The following is a 22,511-nucleotide window of genomic DNA, read 5'->3' as shown; positions in this document are numbered from 1 at the left end:
TATATTTTTAAACTTTTTAAGCTTTGTGTATAATATAATCTAATATAATATAGCTCAATAGACTTTAGAAATAAAAGAAGCATATACAAAACTGCAAGTTTTCATTATCAAGAAGATAATTTTTGTCTTCTCAAAAAAAAAAAAAAAGAAGGTAATTTTTGAAATAGACCCATTAGTTAGATACAAAATTGAAAATTTAAGGTATTTCAATTATATTCCTAGGTCTTGTTTCTTATTCCTAACAAATATAAATTGGAAACAAAAAAAGAAACAAGAACGTTTGGTAATGAGTTGTAACGTTCATGTTGCTTGTTTATTGTCTCTAGTTTTATTGAAAAACTTAAGCATTTGACAATTATTTTTATTTTTTGTTTGAAAACGTTATACAAATTGTATAGAAATTTTGGGGAAAGAAAACAAGGGCTTGTTTTTGGTAACATTCTAAAATTTGTATTGATTTCTTTATTTTTAATGAAGAAAAATGTGGTGCATGATTCCAACCTTCGAATTCAGGTATGACAAAATAATTTTTTTATTTATGTTTGAAATAAATTGGAAATGAGAACAAGAATGTTTTCAAAACAGAATAAACAAGAAACAAATTAGTTGTAAAATGTTTAAATTTCTTAAAAAAAAATTAGAAACGAGAAAGAATAAACTGAAACATTATCCAAAGATCCTAATTTTCTTGTTTTTTTGTTGTCATTTCCAACTAAATCAAAACCAAATGCAATAATATGTTTCTTTACTAAAAATAAAAAATGATAAATAATAAACGAGAACGTTATCAAACGATCAGTGATTAACTTTAAAATGAGAAACAATAAACAATGAACGTTAATAGTTTGAACAATAAAAGATTTATTATACCATTCTTAAAATTCAGGAATTTAATCCAACCCGACATTCAAAATTTATAGATCAAATTTATAATTTAATTGACTTGTTTGGATGGTAGTACAGTGAATCTAGTCCAGAGATCTTCTTGAGAATAAAAGAGAGTAAAAAATAAAGATAAAAAATGGAGGAAAATGGAAATGAGCATGAGAAACTCGTGCTTTAATATAAACAAAACAACGTTTATTATTATTATTATTTTTTCATAGCAAATCGTATCTTGTACCCAAAAAATAAAAATAAATAAATAAATTGATTAAACTACAAATTTAATTTGTGAACTTTGATGATTATGTTTTTTTTAAGGTGCATTATTTGGTGTGCATGTGACATTTTTTTTTTGGGATGACATTTCGATAATTGAAAAGAATTTAGCTTGGATCCCATATTAAAAATAAAATGGATCTTAAAATATTTATAATAGACATAAACTATCCCTTTTATCTTCAATTATAAAACTAATTGGAAGATTGGTTTGTTAATTAATATTTACTTCATAGGCTTCGTTTTAGAACCAAATTCTAGCCGAATGTTAAATATACATAATAGTATTTAGAAATATGTTTTATTTTAAAAAATTTTCTAGAATTAAAAGAAAAGTTCTTTTTTTTTTTTAAATGCGGTGAAAAAAACTATATTTTAATTAAATTGCAATGTTTTTTCTTTTTAATGAAGTATACAGCCACGTGATCTAATAATTGGTAGAACATGCTAATTTAAATCTTTGAGATGCCTAATAGTTTTTCAATGTCGAAAAAGTATTGGTTTCTCAGTATCTAAAAAAAACTTTATAACAAATAAAAAAATATTCTAAATTGTTCATAATATTTTTTATTAATAAAAGAATATTAATCTTTATAAAAAAAACATGAATAAATTATATAATATATTATTAATGTATTTTGTTTCCATTTCTCGCGTTTCACGTGTTTTAAAGTGCTTATAGGTGACTAAAAATCTATATATCTTTTTTAATTTATAGATTTGGTTAAAATTTTAGAGAGGAGTAAAAAGTATTTTGGATTTATTAAAAAGTATTTTTAAAATTTTAGACAATAAAATATGGTTTAAGATTTTTCTTTTTAATAGAAAGAAAAAGTCAATAGAGGAAACCTTCAAGGATGTTTGTTTCCAAAAACTACTTATTATATAAGTACTTAATTTAACAAATGTCATTAATTATGAAACCATAAATGTTTAGCTCATTTGTAATTATTCCAATCTTTTAGTGAGCAGTAAAATTGTAGGTAATATTTTGATTATTTAGATCGACAATCAATTTGAATTTTAGACATTCAATGAAAAAAATCTAATTAAAGAGTAAATATGTGATACATATCAGAGCATAGTTTAATTGGTCAAGACATATATCCTCGATCAAAGGTCAGAAGTTCAAATCTTCATCCTCGCATATCGTTAGAACTAAAAAAAATATATAATACATGATACTTTAATTAAGTAAAATTGATGGTTAATTGTGAAGTTGTGCATTGATTACTATATAAATCTTCATAAATACCATTTCACCCAACCAAAATTTAGGAGTAGAAGTAAAGGACCTATGCAAAATCAACTTTATGTTCTCTACAAACCATCCAAAATCAATTAAAAATATAAGAGGGTCAAATCGAGCCTATTTCGAGTAGTTAAGACACTTATCTCTGACCAAAAGGTCGCGAGTTCGAATTCGTGGTGAGCTTCAAACTCTTGGAGAGGAGAAAAATTGGTTGATTGAAGTGGGGAATTTAACCCTAACTTTTCCGTCTAATGAACTTAACGTGATGACGTTTTTATATAGACTCGCATTTAAAACCAAACATTGTAAATTAGATATAGATTCCATAATTCGATGATAGTTGAAAAAATCAACTACAAAGACTACAATATTTTTTATACGAACAATATTTATCATTTACGAAGAAACTATTTAAAAATTTAAAGACCAACATAAAACAAACAAGAAAATTTATAGATGCGTTCAAGATTTTATACCTTAAATCGATCTACGTGTGACTAAAACTATTGACTTGGAATGGTAAAAATATTGGTCATATCAACTTCAATCATCAATCAAATTAATTATATTTGTTATGAACCCAATTTTGATCCATTCAAAAGTGGTACATAATATTTTCAAACAAAATGACCAACTTGACCCATTAATTTAAGGAAAAAAAAAAATATCAATCATGTGTTATTATTTGTCTCCCTCTCTCCAAGGTTTGGTTGAAAATTTTCCACAATTGAGGAAAAAGGGTAGTTTGGAGATAAAGCCAAGTTTAAATGGTTTCATGAAGAAAGGCATGATTTGATTGAAAGTTAGGTTTAAGAATAGTTTTCTATTTTTAAAAATAGAAACAAAGTTTCCAATAGAGAGAACTATTTCTTGATAAGATAACACCATCTTTATAGAAATAGTAACAATTTTTCAAAACATGGCCCGATATAAACGTGTTATATTTTTGAAGTAATGGTAAGAAATAGAAACAAGTTCCGATAGGTCCACGATTACATGAATTGCTCAAATAATTCCAACCAGTCGCTATGAAAATGTTTCGAGGGTTATGAAAGAAATCTCGAATTCATATTGGTAAAGGGGTGAGATTTACAAAATATTTTTTAAAAATAAATATCCACACAACCCAAGTTTTCATATGAATTTCTTTTGATTTTCAATTAGCTAGATTTATTTACTTTCTAAGAAATTGTTAACAAAATAAATAATTTGGGGTTAAAAATGATTTGTTTACATGACACATGATTTTAGTATAAAATTATTTCATAAAATGTTTTTTTTTTCCAAATTTAGAATAAAAAAACGAAAATAATGTAATTTAAAAAAATATATAAAATAGAAATAGCGAGTAGATCACATGGAAGTCCTTTTCATTGATGACACACCCTAATAGATATTAATGGTAGCTGAAAAATATAATTTTCTACCTATTATTTTGCTTATATAAATACTATTTTTGTCCTGTAATTTTGATTTCGATTTGTGTGGTTTTTTTTTTAAGATCAAAGTTGATTTTGGTTCGGTACTTTCAACTTTTTTTTATAAGTCTTCTTTTTTGTTCTTGTACTTTTTAAAGTGACTAATTTAGTTCACATTGGAAAAATTTTGACACCAATTTTATACACAATGTGACAATAAAAAAAATCTTTAATACAAATTTATGGTCACATTTTATTGAAAGAAATGAGATAAAAATAAAAATGAAGGAATCAAAATAGTTAACTTTTAAAAGTACGGAGACTAAAATGAACCTTTGAAAAATATATGACTGAAATGAGCAAAAGTTGAAAATATATAAATCAAAATATACTTTGTGAAAGAATAAAGATGAAAATGAAGAGACTAAAATAATATTTAAACCGAAAATAAATAATTGGTGGACGTTCTATTGGTTTCATGTGGTTAAAAATATATTTTAGTAATTGGGGTTGATTTTCAGCCATTATTAATGATTTTTTTTTGTAATCAAATTACAACCATAAGATAGAGGTCATGCAGCAATGATATTGGAATTGAAAACTTTAAATTAATTATTTTGTACTCATAAAAATTGATGAAATGGTGAGTATAGCTCAACGGATTAAGACATCAATCTATGATTAAATTATCGTGAGTTCGGATCTTCACCTTCACCCTCACTTGTTGTATTAATAAAAATCAGAATTAATAATCATTTAATTTACACTTGTCTAAGTAATTTGTTTTAGTCGAAATTCGAACACACGACCTTTTAATCGACGACCTTTATTTTAACTCATTGAGCGACTAAGTAATTTTAGGCATGTGATATTTGGAATTTGATTAATTAGAATAGTAGGGCTCTAATCTTTGGAAAAGGTACTATTTTACAAAGTTATGTGACGTGTAAACCATTAATTGGATTTAATGTCAATTGGATTGAATCCTTTTACTCTTTTCAGAATAAATCTGACCCTACCTTTATATGAAATATTTTAAGAAGTAAACATCTTTCTTAATAAGAAAGATGATTTTTCACTATATACAATTTTTGACCAAGAACAGATCCTATACAATATTTTTTTCAGTGGGGCAGCTTTGAAAAGATAGGCAATCTATCTTGTTCATTAATCTTGAGACGATACGTGACATCTCTGTTTTATAAACTCTATCCAGATAAATTGATAAAGAGTGGTTTTTTTTCTTCTGAATATAACATTTTGGGATGGATGATCGAACTCATAATCTCTTGATTGTAGATATATGCCAATTACGTTGAGTTATGCTCACTTTGACATTAAAAAAAGTATTAAAGCTAGTATTTATTGTTTTTGAAATCATACAACTTAAAATAAAATCATTATCAATCAAGTTTAATAAAATAAAATAGTTATCAAAAGAGACGGGAAAAATAATCAATTAATCCATATCATATGCCAAACTTCCATTAGATAAGGAAATAGTATTGCAACCAAAATTTGGATGTGGGGATGCCAATTGGCAACCACTATTGGAGACCACTTGGAATTGGCCCATTTCCTTGATGTGATATGTTGGTCACTTTGAGAGGTGGCCTTCATCAACACCAAAGTGCACCAAATAGGAAAAAAAAAACTTTTTTAACCTCGATTTTCGAGTTAAATTTTTAGTTTAGTTTTTATTTGGTCTCTAAGTTTTTATCCAAGTGATAAAATAAATGAACTTAAATAATCTATGTGGCAAGCTTTTTTTTTCTTAAATGAAGCAATTTAGAAACTATTTGATAACGAAGAAACAAACAATTACCAAATGATTATATTTCTCACCAACTCAAAACAAGAAACGAAAATGTTACTAAATGGACCCTGAGTAACTATATAATGAGTTAATAACATATAGTTTGATAGGATGGGTTTTAATAAAACATCAAATCGAATCCTTGTTGAGAATTTTGATTCTCAAGATATGAAATAATGAAGATGATTTAATTTGTTTTTTCTTTAAAAAATGTGAGAAATGTTCATGTTTATCAGTTTTAGGAGATGGGTAGTGGAGCCAAATCAAGAAAGGATGGTGGAGGGCGGCAGTTGGTAGTTGTAATGCTAACCTCATAGAATGCTATGATGCTTTTTTTTTAAAGAAAAAATAATATTAAAATTCTCGAAGTCATTTTCAAATTTTATTTGGTGAGTCTTGGTTAAGTGTTGATTTTGGAAGTTTGCCTTAAAATACTATTAAGATAATTTAATTAGCACAATAATTTGTAAATTAATAAAGTGCGACAATATATGTTTTCTGATATTCATATATGTTTTCTAAGACAATATCAGTATACATCTCAACATTTTTAGTTTTGTTATTGTCAAGTCGATGTTATAGCAACGTTTGTTCTTATTGTTGTTGTCTTTATCGATAATGATCATCCTTGCATGCTCATGTCGATAACCTTGCACAAGAAAACACGATTAAAAAAGACTTGAGAGTACTCCAATAGTGAACACATCCATCTTCTCTATTATACAGACGGACGGTAATGATTACTTCCATTTTGTCCTTAAATATTGAGTAGACTAAAGTTGAAAGGACAGAGACCAAAGCCTTACTTTAATGAAATTGTGATTACCAAAAAGTAATTTTTAACCTAAAATTTTCTACTCATCATCACTCATTATTTGCAAATTGAGTTATATTTTTTCATCACAGTTATTTCATGGCAATGTTTTCATTAATGGAAAATTGACAACAATCAATGTTCCATCTTTAACTAACTGGTTTGTTGGAACATGGAAGCAGCAACCCTTTTTGTCTTTTCTTCTCCAGAGAGACAGTAAACTTGGTTGCTGTCTTTGTCTTACCTGTTTTGGAAGGAAAAAGAAAAATGACCCAAAAAAACCCTAAACTTATTTCAAGATGGGTTGCCTTTAATTTACCCAAAAGAAGGAAGATCCTACCATAAATTCTATTTTTAATTAGACAAAGTATATTTTCAGCAGAAGAAAAGAGGGAGAGAGAGAGAGAGAGAGAAAAGAGATCCATCAACATGAAGTTGAACATATGAAAGAGTAGTAAAAAGGCTCGAGAGAACGATAAAATTTACTATACTACGAGAATATGGATACTATTATTTATTATCAATCACGTCAGCATCATTTACTAATGATGTGCAACTTGCCGATATTAAATAGTTGTTTATAAAGGAAAGTTACAGTAGGAACAAAAAATAGTCATGAACTTAGACCAATAAGAGAGAATTTGTATTAAACACATCAGATAGCCAGAGACTTCAATATGAAACCATAAAAAGGATTGAGAAAACAAAAATTAGAGACGAACTTGAGCTAGAAGATGGAAAGTTTCATACACATACACAGAGATAGAGGAATAACAAACATTAGCAATGATTGTTTTTCCTCTGTTGCCTGAAAACCGACCCGACCCGACAGAGTTACACCACTGGCTATGAACTTGAAGAAGAAGAAGAAGACAGAAACTTACATAAACACACAGGAGGGAGAGAGAGAGAGAGAGAGAGAGAGAGAGAGAGAGGATTACATACAAGTAAAACAGAGAGCAGAGGCAGAGGGAGTAAGCCAAATATTATTTGAAAATTACATGAGAGGGAGGAGAAATGAGCATTGAATGAATGAAATGTCTTAGTCAAAGTATGAGATGACTTATCTGATCTCTAAAGGAATTGAAACTTAAAGCTGCTTTAGATTTGCTTCCAAGGCAGAGTAGACAGCGAACCAGCCCTGCTGAGAAGGGTGCACTTCGTCCCAGAAAAATGCTGCTTTTGGATCTTCACATATTGCATACTTCTCCCCATTTGCATCCACACTCCCACATGAATACGCGTTGCTTATTCCCACGCAACATGGCTTCAATGGGTTCTCAAACTTCACATTCCCTGCACACACAATTTTCGACTGCATCGTTACTCCGGGGGTCGGTGTGACTTGTTGAGTAGGTAACTGTTAAGGATCCCACATTGAAAAGAAAAGGGACCTAACAATGGTTTATAATAGACCTGAGTTACTTCTCTCATTGCCAATTGGTTTTGAGATGGAACTCCATGAATATTAATATGGTATCAGAGCCCAAAACGTTCAAACGAGCATCCGATCCAAAAAAATGGGATCCGACCAAGATCGATGAGCCAAAAGAGCCACGATCTTGAGAGGGCATGTTAAGGATCCCACATTGAAAACATAAGGAATCTAACAATGGTTTATAATAGACATGGGCTACTCCTCTCATTGCCAATTGGTTTTGAGATGGAACCCCATGAATATTGATAGTAACCGATCATTTACTTGTAAGAGATAGTTAGAAGCTTGTAAAGAATATAAATCCATAGACAAAGAATAGGTGTGGTTGTGGTTGCAACCAATCTGATGATACTTCTTATGGAGGAGTGTTTTAAGTCATTCGATTAAAGACGCTAGCTACCATTTTCTAGATTTGTGACAAGAGGTAGGAAATTTAATTTATACATGGCAAGCATGGTTAACAGGGTGGGAATTTTTTAACATGAGTCAGGAACAAGGACCATGACAAGAAATAGGAAGTGGACTGTTAAACGACTACCAAACTCATAATGACTGCTGAACTCATAAGAATTTAAATCATACTTTTAACACTCTCGTTCCACTTGTAGGCTTGGAAAATAGTACAAGGCCCAACAAGTGATTATCAATTAGGGAGGGAATAACATTCCAAGATATTGAAGACCTCTTAGTATGATACCATGTTAAACTACCACTGAGTCTAAAAACTTAAGTTAATGGATTACGGTAATTTAATCTTTTATTTATACTATTAACCCGAACGACTCATTTGTTATGGAAGGTAGGAAATTCTATCAATCCAATAGTTCAAGACAAAACCTACTGAGATAGCAAGTTCAGTACATGGAGCGGAGGCCGATAATAGGGATTAGAAACACGGACCATAACAAATAAGGAACAAAAAATGACTCTTTCCGTTACAGGATTTGAGTGAGATGGGCAGCAGGACCAACATCATAAACAATCAGATGCACGCTCGCAATTTATCTACCTTATCAAGGAAACTCAGACACTATAATATGTTAAACATCAGCCTATTTCATCATCACCCAGGGGTGTTTAGTTGAGGAAGATCAATCATCGAGCAGATTTTCATTAACCAACAGGAATAAAGTAGAAACATGAACCAAAAAAGATTGAGAGAGAGAGAGAGTCACCAAGATGGTCTCCTTTGTTGTTGAGAGCAGCCATGAAAGAGGAGTAGAGATCAAGAAGGATGAAAGTGGATGAAGTGCCATTTTTGAGTTCACTGTTGAGCTTTGCCACAGATTGCTGCAGCAGCAGATTGTGGAAGTTGACCAGCAGATTCTCAGTGGCATTACACTGCTGGAAGGAGGATGCCACTGTGCTGCTGGGAAGGCACCCCAGTGGTTCCAAAGCAGTCACCACTATCTTTGGGACCCCCAGCCCATGGATGCGCCTCAGGTTCACTTCTAGTTGATTCACCACTTTGGTTATAAATGCCTGAAAACCCTGTCATCAAACACCCCAAACTTCAACATAAACTTCTCCATATATTTGGGACTTGTGATAATTTGCAAATAAGGGTGTTACGTGACGGGGACGAGACGGTTGAGCTCTTAAAAAATAATAATAATAACAAATGGAGAATAATTTTCCGTTGGGAACCCGATGCTCGCAAAATTTTGAAAAATTTCACGGGGATGGGGAATGGAACGTTGGCAGCATCCAATCGTCCCCGTCCTGGTAAGGCTCCTATTTGCAAATCATAGGCTTCTGTAATTGTTGAAACTTGCAAATCATGTCCCTCTCTTTTAAGAGTGAGTTTCTCTTCGCTTATCTTTTTAGTTTAACTGTTTAAGCATTTTTTTTTATCATCTCTCAACTATTCAAACTATAAAAGTGTCCATCACTTTTGGATGATCATTCGAGGGTTTCTTCAGAAAATGTTATTAAACTAATTTGATTTTTAAAATATTTTTATTTATTTATTATCAAACGTTATAGATTTTGTAAAAAGCAATTTTAGTTATCTAAAATCATTTAAGAAGCTATACCAAACACATTCTAAGGAGCAAGTCTTCATGCTAATAAAAAAAATGTTTACTTTTTAATTTAAAAAATGCCTTCTTTAAAATTCATCTTAAACACACACTAAACAGATTTCTATGTGGTCTATGAAAACTACAAATCATATCTTTCACATTAAAGTTTGTCGCTGTTTTTAATGGATTGATACTGATATGTGGATTTCATGAATCGGGAGATGTTTGAAATCATTTGTTCATAAGAACTTCGCATACAAAACTATTGCAGATTTTACTGTTAACTATTATAAATTACTCAAGAGATGCTTAAAAAACAAGATTTACAATCAATTTATAAAATAAAAAACAGAGCATTTTTAAATTAGGGTTCCTAGATAAGAGAGCAAATTTGGGGGAAACCTGAGCAGAGCCGTTTGTGGCTTGGTAGACGGCATAGTCGTTGCCGGCGAGGGAGATGAGCGCCACAGAGGACTGCAAGTCTTGGCTGGTGTACGTCGACTCGTCGATCAGCTGCTGGAGGAAGTCGATCTGAGTGCTCATGTTTGGGCTCAGAATGAAGGTATCGAACACGCCGGTGCCGCCGTACGCGAAGTTCATCCCGTTCTTCAGTTGCCGGAACCCTACTTTCCGCCATTTGTACGGAATCGGAGACTTCACTCCCAGATACTTTGCTGCATTTTGCACATAATATTAATAAATCCACAAGTCTTACGTGGATGTCTATGTCCATTTCATTAATGTAAGTAGAAATCGATTGGATACCAAAAAAAATTATAAAAATAAAAAACTCGTAAAAAATATTTAAATTAACACATCAGAATTTTATTATTTTTAAAATAAGTTAAAAATAAATGATATTAATATAATGTCTATATCAATCATATATGTATATTTTTTATATTTTATAAAATTTTTTGTAATATTATAAAAATGTCGATTTACCGAGAATGTTGATAGAAATGTCAACATATCGATAGATATTTAATACCATGTTAATCACTAGTACACCAATAGTGTGGTGAAATAGAGCTGATTTTTGGTTTTTTTTTATCCTCTTTTTTGAAATTAAGAGATAATGGTTTAATTTTTTTATTTTATTTTAGGATGGTAAACGTGTGTCTTTTTTTTCTTCTTTTTAATTCAATTAAGATTTCAATTTTCAACTCTATAAATGGAGTATATATGTATCGAATAATTGAGCTATATTGACGATAATATGTATCTTATGGATTAATCTATATTTAGGTTAGCATTACAAAATTGGTATTTAACTTTCAAAACTATATCTAGTAGGTATTTAAACTTTTAATCTTGTCTCTAATAGATTTTTTAACTTTGAAAATATCACTAATTTAACTTTGTTTAGGATTAAACTTGTAAATTAACCTTATTTTTCTTAGAAAAACACATAATTTATATTCAAAACTAATACTTTTTACTCTAAAAACACTAAAACTTTAAGATAAATAGTAAATTTTGTAAGCTTAATTGGTTAATTTTCATTTATAAAAAAAAATTAGAACTTTTTTAAACCTCATGATAGATATGTTGAACTCATGGTACTAAATATCCGTTGACATTTCCAGGTATTCATGAGTTCGACATCGACATGATGGAAAAATCAACATTTCCATAATATTACAAAAAAAAAAGACAAAATATGAAAAATATCAACAAAATCTCACTAATATAGACCTAATATTAATATTAACTATTTTAAAATTTTTTAGCAATGATGAAATGTTTATTTGTTAATTTAAATGGCTTTTACGATTTTTTTTATAACTTTTCCATAAATATTTATCGACATCGACATTTTATTGATATATACGTATAATTGAGATCTCAACATCTACATCGAAAACTTTGGTTGAACTCAACAAAATTAGAACAAGTCAGGTCTAACTTTTTTTAATAGTTTTTTAAAATTAATATATCAATTAGATGGAGATTAAATCTAAGTATGAAACAGAAATATCTAACAGCTTGATGAGCTATATACTATCAAAATTATAGTAAATTAGTTATTATTGACATCTCTCGACTATTTTCATCATAAATAAAAGCGTATCTAAATAACTTGATTAGAACAATATTTCTTAATTACTAAGTTTGAATTATTCAAATGAAACCTAAAGTTACTTTTTCCTAACCCAATAGTTCTTGTTTATTAATTTGAAATATTCATGTTTTATAAACAATTATAAGAAGGAAAAAAAGGCTTAAATCCATTTTTTGCCCAAAAGAGAAAAGAGAGAGATAATTGGGAAGAAGATCATGTGGGAAAAGTGAGACTGTCTGTCAGGGGGGAAAAAGGGCAATGCTAAACTGACATACATATTGAAAAGTCACAGCCATCCCCATGCCACCAAAAATAATAATAATATTAATAATAATAATAATAATAAAAAGAAAAAGAAAAAAAAAAGCTGACTCAATAATGCATCCATTCTTGATTTTACAGCCAAAAAGCACTATTCTCTTACTTGGCAATCATCACTCAAACAAATTTTAAAAAACAAACAAAATTTTCTCTAATTTTATTTGTTTAATTAACACCTAAAAAATATTTAAATCTCTCACTATTTAATTAATATATATACTTTAATCAGTTTAATGATTATCAAGTTGGTGAAAAAAATAACATTATACATACTATTAAGAATTTTTAGATTTATTTCCGTGAGTAACATTTTCCTACTTAGTGTTCATGAGTAGTTGATAATTTGATAAAAACAAATTTTTGAAAATTAAAAAAAAGGTAGTTGAGAATTTTGATAGATATTTATTTTTTATAAAAAAACTTATCTGGTCTTTCTTTGTCTATTAATCTCTTATTTGCCGCGTAATAATATTTAGTTCTCATCATCCATTGACCATCATTAAAAATTTGATAGTTATTTATTTTTTCTAAAAATAATAAAAACTACACATTTTTCTCTTCTACTTGTCAAAAACTCGATAGTTGACCAGTCAAAACATAAATATTTTCTATTTTATTTTAGTTTGTGAACTCTTGAATTATCTATTTTAGCCTTCAAAATTAATAAAATGTCTATCTGAGTTTATGTGCTTTCAAGTTTATTCTATTTTGATTCCAAAACTTTTATAATTTCTATTTGGCATGTACTGTTATTTTCAGTCATTTCCAACACACGAATGATCTAGCTTTTAAATGTGTATGACTAATATAATAACATGAGCCTATATCGAAACAACATAAATTGGTTGAAGGCAGGCATTGGATGAGTGAATATCAGACTAAACTTTTAAAATTTTAATAAACAAAAATAGATATTTTAAAAATGTATATAAAATAAGAAAAAAGGTATTCTAATAGCATGAAGGGCACCACCTCAATTGATATTTTTAATGCACATTTTATTTCTTAAAGCAAATCTCAAGCTCTTTCCTCTTCACTTTGTGTCCATAAAACTAAAGCTAAAGATCTGTGGCCTTAAAAATAAAGCACATTTATCTTTTTTTTTTTTAATTATTATTTCAAACCTTTTGAATATTATATATTGTTTTTAGACCCAACTTTAATCATAACATGCTTTCATTTCATACATTTTCATTCTTTTTGTTTTTTTAAATATAAAGATGTTGTCTCATCACTTTACTCTTGTATTGTTATTTTTGTGTTTTGTTTTCTGAAATTAAATTTATTTTTAAATAATTTATTTATCTTTGTAATATGCATTGGTGGAAAAAATAAACTTTTAGAATTTAAAGCCAAACTTAAAAAATTAACAAATATATATAATTTTGTTATTGGTTTCTTTTGAGTTTGACTAATATTTCATTTCTAAAACAAAAATGAATTCAACATGATATTAAGGTTTTTCTTTTTTTTTTAGTTACGAAAATTAAGGTTGTTTGTTAATAATTTCTGTATTTTTCAAAAAAAAAAAACCTTAGCCAATTTCAAAAGAAGAAAAATCATTTATTTAATTTAAAAATTTCTCTAAGATTGTAACAATATTTTTTAAATAATAGATCGCAAAACCACGAAGAAATTAGTAGGCAACCCCAATTTAAAAAATTTAAAAACTCAAAACAAAATTAGACCAATTGCTAGTTCCAGTTTTAAAATGGTCTAAGATCTAAAAACGCATATTACAAATTGAAAAACTTGGTAACAAATTATTTCATTTTTTAAGCATAAAATTAAAAGTATATTAACAAAACTAAAAACTAAAAACAAAATAGATAATTGAATTATCTTTTTCTGTCAGTAAATTATTTTCTTCTTACCCTAAAATTTGCCTAACATTTCTATATATTTTTTAGAATATTACATCAGTAAGAATTCTCTTTTACCCTCTTTACTAATTTGGTCTAAGATTTTAAATATTAACCTCGAGTTATTATTTTTTTTCAAACTATACAAAACTAAAAAACAAAATAACTACCCAAACTATACCAAGATTAAAGCTAATATCCAAGACTATGATGAAGCAAAAGGCGACAAATTTGAAACAATAATTCAAACTACACAATAATTTCTAAAAAAAAAACCAAAGTAAAAAAAAAAAAAAAGTAAAAGAGAGAGAGAAAAGAGAAGGGTAATTTTTCAGGGTTACCTAGGTAGTCGGTCAAGACACGGCCGTCGGAGAAACGGCCGGTGGGTTTTCCGGGAAAAGTAATTCCGTACGGGTACTTCCAAGATTTGGCCGCCGGTTTCCGGTGGTTTCCGGTGTCCACGTAGGAATCTCCGAACACAAACAGCTTTTTCGGCTGCGAACCGGCCGAGAGCTCGACTCCTCCGAGACTCTGGCTGCTCCGCCGTACGCGGTGGCCGGCGGCCGCGGAAACCCGAATCACCCCATAGAGTTCTGCCGTTGAAAAATAAATAAAATTAAAAAAAACCCATGATTTAGAGAGAGAAAAAAATTATTGAACGAGACCGTCGCAGTCAAAAACCCGCTTCTTCGTGTAAAACTATTATTCGTTTGATTGTGGCGGTTTCATTCGATAATTTATTTGGAGGGGTTTTAGAGAGAGAAAGTGGGGGAGAGGGAAACCTGGGAGGAGAGAGAAAGAGAGGAGAGAGAAGAAGAGGAGCTTTTTGGAGTCCATTAAAGGAGCTTGGAATTGGAAATGGGAATCTCTTTGCCAAAGAAATGGAGTGTGAGAGACTGTTCTGTAATGGGTTATATAGGAGATGAAAAGAATGGCAATGGACAAATGATAATCTCACCTGCCCTTCAGTTTCCCTACGTCAACCACTCCCATTTCAGAAATTTTTGCCCATACGCAAATATTTAAACATCCCTAAGCTACAAGTTGTGGCGTTTAAGGGTTGTTTGGCCTAATTGTCCTCGTAAAAAAGAATCTTTTTAATGAAATTTTGGTAAATCTAAACTCTTCTTTTTGAAATACCGATAGTAAGTTCCAATCAAACGTTAATACGTGGCATTTTTCAGTATACTGATGTATGTGTGTATGTGTCTCAGCTTGGATCCGTACGTTAAGAAAGAGGAAAGAGTCAACAGGTTCAGAATCGAGCTCAACTCGATTGACCTAGAGAAAATTACTATTAGTTTGAAATTTGCTAATAGCTGGTGAGACGTTATTTTTGCTAGCACCAAACTACTGACTATTGTTGGTAGATTCACTTAATGAAGATGAGTCTTGCCCTAGTAAAAGTACGCAATCTCTTGTATTTAAGTAAGCTTAATTCAACATCATCTTTGACTAAGTACTAACTTAAGCTTCAGATAGTAGTCGAGCACCACACCAGTGCAAGGTTATGTTTTCAAATTGCCAACTAAGTCCATGTTAGAGTTCATGCTGTATCGTCTGATGATGTGGCACACAAACTAAGTTAGAATTGCGCATAAATGACATATATAATTGACTAAAAAGTTGAAGGTTCGAGTCTATATCTCCATGCATTGAACTATAAATAAAATCATATAAGCATAATCTTTTATTTGATTAATTTTTTTAGAATATTATATTACTTGAGAAGGAAATTTTGAATCTATGACCCATAAAGCAACTTATATTAGTGAGATTGAAATAAATAATGAAATGTATATTTAACAGAATAAAATAAACGTAAAAAGTGAACGAAGATATACAAGAAATGAGGAAACTTATATATTGAAATTGTCTTTTCTTATAACACGAGTTAAAACTTAAAACATCTCTAATCTATGTACTATAAAAGTCAGGATCAAGAAAAACATTTTTTTAATCATTTTTCGCTCTTTCTTTTTTATCATTTTCAATATAAATTTGGGGACGAAATAGTTATTTTCCATGCCACTATTGAATTTCGCATTTCTATAATTATGAATAAACGTTTATTCTAATAAATAAAAACAATCAAATTTAAAACTACCAACATAGTAAATGTTCCATGAATACATAATATAATTATCCAAATTATTGCCCCATGCTTGTGCAATGCAATAAATAAATAAATAAAACGTCAAATTAATTACAAAACTCTCACCCTTAAATCAATTACTCATAAAAACGCCAAACAATTCCACTTCAAATTCCAACATTAAAATTAAATTATCGAGTCAAATTTGAAACAACCAATATGGTAAATGTTCCATGAGTTTCGCTATTACTTATATAATTACAAAAATTATTACCACATCATTTGTACAATGTACTAAAAATGAAACAAAACGATCAAATTTATTACAAAACTTACCCTTAATCAATTATTCATAGAATCTCATAAATTACCCTCTTTATTTCTTCCTCTCTAAATCTCCATTGCCAAACAAAAACTCATTTTTTTTCTCTCTCTACTTTCTCTCTCCCCTCTTATTCTTCACATTGTTCAATCCTTTGGATCGGAGACCCCATTACCACCCCCTGGCCAAGGCCCTTCGCCGCTACATCCACCACTAATAATTTATTCTTCAGTAGTTTAAAATGTTTCTGTCATAGACTATAGATTTGAATCAATTTACTCATGTTTCTGTCATTGACTATAGATTTGAATCAATTTACTCTAATTTATAATGTAACATTTTTTTAAACTATGGATTATCAATATTCATTTGGGGTTTCATCTCAACTCTCAAGATCGTGGCTCTTTTGGTTCATCGATCTTGGCCAGATCTCATTTTTAGGGCAACGGCTCGTTTTGAGCGTTTTGAGCTCTGATACCATATCAATATTTATGGAATTCCATTTCAAAATCAACTGACAATGGGAGGAGTAGTCCATATTTTAATCATTCTAAGGTCTCTTTTCTTTTCAACGTGGGATCCTTAATATATGGGTATCACCCAAACACTTTAGATTAAGGTCTAAAAACAAAAGAACTGTGTAACCCATGGAGCCTGTGGAGTTTTGGTCATTTTCTTTTTTGGGACTCAAATAAAAAATCAAAATAAAATTTTCCTTCATGTCATGCATCGTTTACCTTTAAGAACGAAGAAGGGTCAAAATATAGAGATATGTGTTAAGTTTTTTTTTTTAAAGAAATATATGTCTTAAGTTGTTTATTCTTAGTCGTATTTTATTTATAGAAAAATTTCATATCAATGGATTTTAGGATTTAATGTAGCGTCAATTTTGTGTTAGCAACGAAGAAAGAAAATAATAATATAAATATGGAGAGATAAAAAGAGTCCAAGTATATTATAAATTTTAATTATTTAATTAATTTTTATATGGTTCGATGAATCCATATTTATGATGTGATATTCTAAAACCAAAAAAAAAGGGTTGGACGGTCTAAACATAAATGTAGGGGTAAAATGAAAAAGAACTTAAAGTCAACCACACTCAAAAGTCAAAGTCATTTTCTTAAATTGTGTTATTTTCGGTGATTTTTTATTTGAATGGTGTAAATATAGCAAAACCTTCATATATCCATAAAAATAATAAGTTCGGCCCAATACTAAAACCCAGCCCATTGGCCCATAATTAGGACAATTCTGATGCGGTGATGTCATACCGACACACAATATTACCGTATTATTTTTATAATCCTTCCAAATTCATTTTTACCCATAGTTAGTCGATTTTTACTTTAAACTTAAACTCTAGAGTATTGTAATTAATGTCTCTTCAAAATTAAATAAAATATTGCCGGTAAATCATACCAAATTTAATTAGCAAACCACCTAACATCATATCACGAAAATGTCTAAATCCAACTAAGACAATTTCCGAAACTAACTACAAAATATCGAGTAGGTAAGAAATGCTCAAAGCTCAAACTAAGTAATTAACGAAAAAAGTCTTTTCCTACCATCTTAGTCACAAATCTTCACAAGAAAATAAAAATTTAACTAATTGATGGTATTACTATTAACCATTAAATTGAAATACTCCTTTGATTCAAAATTTAATGTTTAAGATTATAACAATTGATTTACTAATATAAGCTTATTTTTATGAAATAATATAATGTTTGTCGATCTTTTTATTCTCTTTTACCATCTTCTCTCCTATATTAATAGTCAAAACTTTTCTCTCTTCTAGAGAATAGTAGACTCGAACATTTATAATAGGTACTTTATAGAGATTATCAGTGCTTTAACTAAAGTTACGCTCGAATATATTTGAGAGTTATTCTAAATTTAAAGTTAATTTTACATTAAAAAAATAAGCAAATTAATTTTTGGGGGAGATTTTAGTAATTTCATTTGATGTACTCACCTAATTTTGATTCATTAATTTTAATTGTTTAATAATAATTAAAATTATAATATCATGTGATAATTGATATGAATAGAAGGGGTGAGAAATTGGGTGAAGTTGACCCAAAAATAGTGGCCTGACCCTTCATGATCCCTTGCACTCAATATTTGGCCCATAACCCACTAGGGCTCTATAAATTAAAAAAAAAAAATCAAATATAGACACTAAAATTTAATTATAATGACATCAACCTTAATTTTTAGTTTTGAAATTGTAATGATACTTAGATGTGAGTGATAAAAGTGAGAGGATGACTTAATATAGTGTCTGTGCCGTATGAGTAATGTATATTTAAAATGGTTGTAATATATTGATACTCTCGGAGATAGAGTCATTGATTGGACAAATGTCTACCAAATAGAGCTTCCTTATACCGAGTCAGAAAATTAAAATAGGTATCAATGATAGACAAGAGATATGTTGTCATGTTCGAACTAATAGATATTTAATTAATCATCGTTAAAATGAGGCACGCGTCTTCAAATGACTTACCCATTTATGGCCAAGCTACTTTCAATGATTGAGTAATGCATATTTAGTCCGAGATTTGTATTGAACGAGTGATGTGTACTTCTAGTAATAGTGATAGATCAAGACTCTAGAAAAAGATAAAAGGCATGAGTTGGAAAAAAGTCTACCAAATAAAACTCTGTAGTACAATGATAGACAAAAGATATGTTACTCTATGCCAACTTGAACTCAATTAGTTATGACACTTATCTCTAACCAAAATGTCGTGAGTTAAAATCTACACCCTACATGTTTAATTAAAAATATATATATTACCATGTTCGAGCTAAGAAATATTAAACCAACCATAATTAGGATGAAATATGAGTTTTCAAATGATTTACTCGAGCTATAACGACACTATAAAATGATCAGCTCGTGGTATTTTTATTTTTTAAATACAATATGTGAGGTGAGAGATTAGAACTCATGACCTCTGAATCGAAATATATATTTTTCAACCCATTGAGCTAGATTCTCGCTCGTGATATTTGGACTTGATTTAACCTCAAGTTTTGAAACAAATTTAGATTATTATTATTTTTTTGTTGGTTAGATTACTAATAATACTAAAATTTAACAAATTTCTAAAAAAAAAAAAAAACTAAAATTTAACAAAAACAAAACCTATAAGTTTTTTTGGTCTAATATGCCCCTCATCCAAAACGTACCGCTTTGATCGGCTCCGTTCACCGCACGTCGGAAATCAATGTCGTTTCGGTCCTTACAGTGGAAGGAAGGCCGAGTTCTAGGGCTTTCTCCCATCAGCTTCCTCATACTCTCTGTAAGTGATATTCTGTGTTCTTCATCTTCCGAAACCCCGTTTTTTATTGATCGCATTTGCGTACAATATTCATTGCAGATTGAATCTCGTTTGATTTTGTTTCTTTTCGCGAATGCGATTCTCCTGATTTGAGTTCAGGTTTAATCGAATTTTTGCAAAATTAATAGCTGAAGAAGCATTTCCTAACCATGTTTCGAAATCTGGTGGTTTTGAGTCCGTGGCTGCTTAAGCAGCATCTGCTATGTTCCCGAGCAAGAAGATGGAATTTCTTTTGCTCCTATTAAGAAATTTTCTGTTCATAGGGGTTCCTTTTGTTCATTGTGCGTCCAAATGCCTGACATTTTGAGTTCATAGATGATAATTTTTTGCCTTCGGTTGGTTTTTGTGGGCGAAATTTAGCTTAATACACTTGTTGATGGAGGAAGTAAGATTTATCGAGTTTGCATTTCACTGGAAGATACTAATTTTGACAATGGTCTTCAATTGTAGTGTTAATTTTTTGCTTTCATCCATCATTTTCTGTTTGATCCGTGAGTCCTCAACTACTAGGGAAAGAATCTTGTAATCTCCTGTAATAATAAGTTGGAAAAACTAAATGGTAAAACAATAGAGAAGTCCTTGAAAGACTAAGCTTGTGAAATCTCACATTTGGAATTAGATTTGGAAGCAGAGGCACTATTTTACTAATATGCGATTTTAAGATGCTTACAAGGTCAGGATTACATGCTTTGAAGAAAGAGTTTGGATGTCAAGCCTTCTCTTGTGGAAGTTTTTTTTAGGTGCGAGCGCGTCTATTTCTTTATTGATTAATATTAACATTGTTCTAGATAACAAAAGTGGTACTTGTTATGTCCTCTTGTCCAACATTGTATTCAACTTTAAACTGCAATTTTCTACATGGTTGAACTTGGGTTTTCTTTAAATTCCCGTGAGCTGAATCAGAATGTTTGCAGTCAATTCAGTTAATTCGTTTTTAGTCTGTTAATTAGGAGTTTAGTAAATTAGCCAATTTTAATCAAACATAAAAGAACACTTAATTATTTGGTCTCAGATGATTTTCTGAATAGCTCTAGGAATTATTTTTCATTTTATTCTTCTATTATCTTTGGCTTATCGGGTCCTATCTTGCTTTTCAGTTTTCTGTTTAAGCCTTTAGAAATCGGAGTGCTACTGTACATCTTTTTTGATTTAATGTTGTTTTGCCCATGGTTAGAAAATATGTTCATGGCTCAATATTTCAAGCATAATCAATATGAGGCAGTAGCAATAATTCATTTTCTATTCTCTTACATGTTTAATGATGTGAAGAACATTTTTCATTTCATTGTTGAAAAAGTTGCATGTGGCCAAAATATATAAACGAGTCTATTGGACCTGTATGGTAACTTCTTTTGTATTGTATTTTGAGATCTTGATCATTTTAGCTTTGACATTATGCACTCCCCCCCTTTCTACATGTTCTCGGTGGGTTCAATTATTCCCCTCTTCACTTGTATTATAGGTATGTTCAAGTATGGCTTGCATTTGGCTGCATAGGACAATGGTGAATGATTATGGCTGTAAAAGAAGAACTCACAGTTGAAATTCGTGACATATGAAGTTGAGAAAGCTGTAATCACAGATCATCTCATCGACAACATTGCGGCCCCCCATTCACAAGCCAAACGAGATTCTCATTGTTGCCAGGTGGAATCTTGTTAACAAACACAATTATTTTCACTTTGCCTGTCAATATGCCACTGATCAATAGCTTGAAATTATATTTCCATGGCCAATCATTGATATCCTCCTTGCCACTTCTTTATGCCTCCTAAAATATAAGCAATATCCTATTGGATTCATGACGATGTTTCTTCAGTAAACTGATGTCATTTTCTTGTTTTTGAAACTGTGGCTCTGATGTTAACTACACTCCTGTTAAATTATTTGATTAATTGTGCCCACCTATTAAATGAATGTGAACAAATAATGGTGGCCCCTCATTTGTCCCGGATAAAGAGATCTATTGGCCTTATTAGTCACTGGATAAAGAAATTGGCTTTTGCTTTTCCCTTAATCATACATCTTTTGTAAAGCCCTCTTTATAATAGTATGATCTTGTGAGAAGACTTTCCTTCCTCTTCAATATCATGAGCTTAGAAAATATGCTTATAGGGTTAGGCTGGCTAGTTAAGAACTTATTGGAGGGTTAGGCTGGCTAGCTAAGAACTTATTGGTTAGAAATGGGTGTAGATTTTTTTTTGGATATCTTCGTCGTCAGGAAAGTAAAAGATGAACAAGTCCTCAAGGGGTAGTTGGCAAGGGTTTGTGGTCTCTTGGTCATACCGGCTTAGAGGTCTTAAGTTCAAACTTTCTGTCGAGCTTAATACCAAAAATCCTTGATGTCTCCTGGGTCTTGGAACGGGCGCAGATGTCCCTAGGTAATAGGGGAGCAAAGCTCCAACTCCTGGTTAATTAAAAAAAAAAAAGAGAGTAAAAGATGAACACGATTGAGTTTCTGTCTGAGGACGATTCTATTTTGGTGGCATCTTGCCCCTAATTGATAGAGGGGGATTCAATTTGTTAAGCAAGAGTCACCCTTTTACTCATCTCGTCGTTTTTCTTCC

General features: G+C 30.3%; 1 protein-coding gene and 1 long non-coding RNA gene across 2 annotated transcripts; one reads left to right on the top strand and one right to left on the bottom strand.

Moving 5' to 3' along the window:
- Window positions 1-7,183: 7,183 nt before the first annotated feature.
- On the bottom strand, window positions 7,184-15,111 carry LOC111014394 (GDSL esterase/lipase At5g03610). The gene is made up of 5 exons (XM_088124285.1): window positions 14,954-15,111; window positions 14,513-14,764; window positions 10,326-10,597; window positions 9,075-9,390; window positions 7,184-7,757 (listed from the first exon to the last, which is right to left on the bottom strand). Exons 1-5 carry the CDS (start codon window positions 15,006-15,008, stop codon window positions 7,552-7,554), a joined length of 1,101 nt encoding a protein of 366 aa, XP_087980411.1. The 5' UTR covers window positions 15,009-15,111; the 3' UTR covers window positions 7,184-7,551.
- A 4,585-nt stretch (window positions 15,112-19,696) lies between these two features.
- LOC111014326 (uncharacterized) lies at window positions 19,697-21,793 on the top strand. The gene is made up of 2 exons (XR_002601818.2): window positions 19,697-19,905; window positions 21,407-21,793. It is a non-coding gene; the product is annotated as an uncharacterized LOC111014326 (long non-coding RNA).
- Window positions 21,794-22,511: the final 718 nt, after the last annotated feature.

Source organism: Momordica charantia (genome assembly GCF_013281855.1).
Source record: "Momordica charantia cultivar OHB3-1 chromosome 5 unlocalized genomic scaffold, Mcharantia_2.0 BLBB01000005.1, whole genome shotgun sequence".
Taxonomy (NCBI): Eukaryota; Viridiplantae; Streptophyta; class Magnoliopsida; order Cucurbitales; family Cucurbitaceae; genus Momordica; species Momordica charantia.
Note: the sequence above shows the minus strand (reverse complement) of the source record. Positions and strands in the feature narration are given on the sequence as shown.

Coding starts and splice junctions, on each gene's coding strand:
- LOC111014394 (XM_088124285.1), bottom strand. CDS start 15,008: ATGGACTCCAAAAAGCTCCTCTTCTTCTCTCTCCTCTCTTTCTCTCTC. Junction 10,598..14,512: donor TGTCTTGACCGACTACCTAG/GTAACCCTGAAA, acceptor TGCAAAATGCAG/CAAAGTATCTGGGAGTGAAG. Junction 9,391..10,325: donor CCACAAACGGCTCTGCTCAG/GTTTCCCCCAAA, acceptor GTTTGATGACAG/GGTTTTCAGGCATTTATAAC.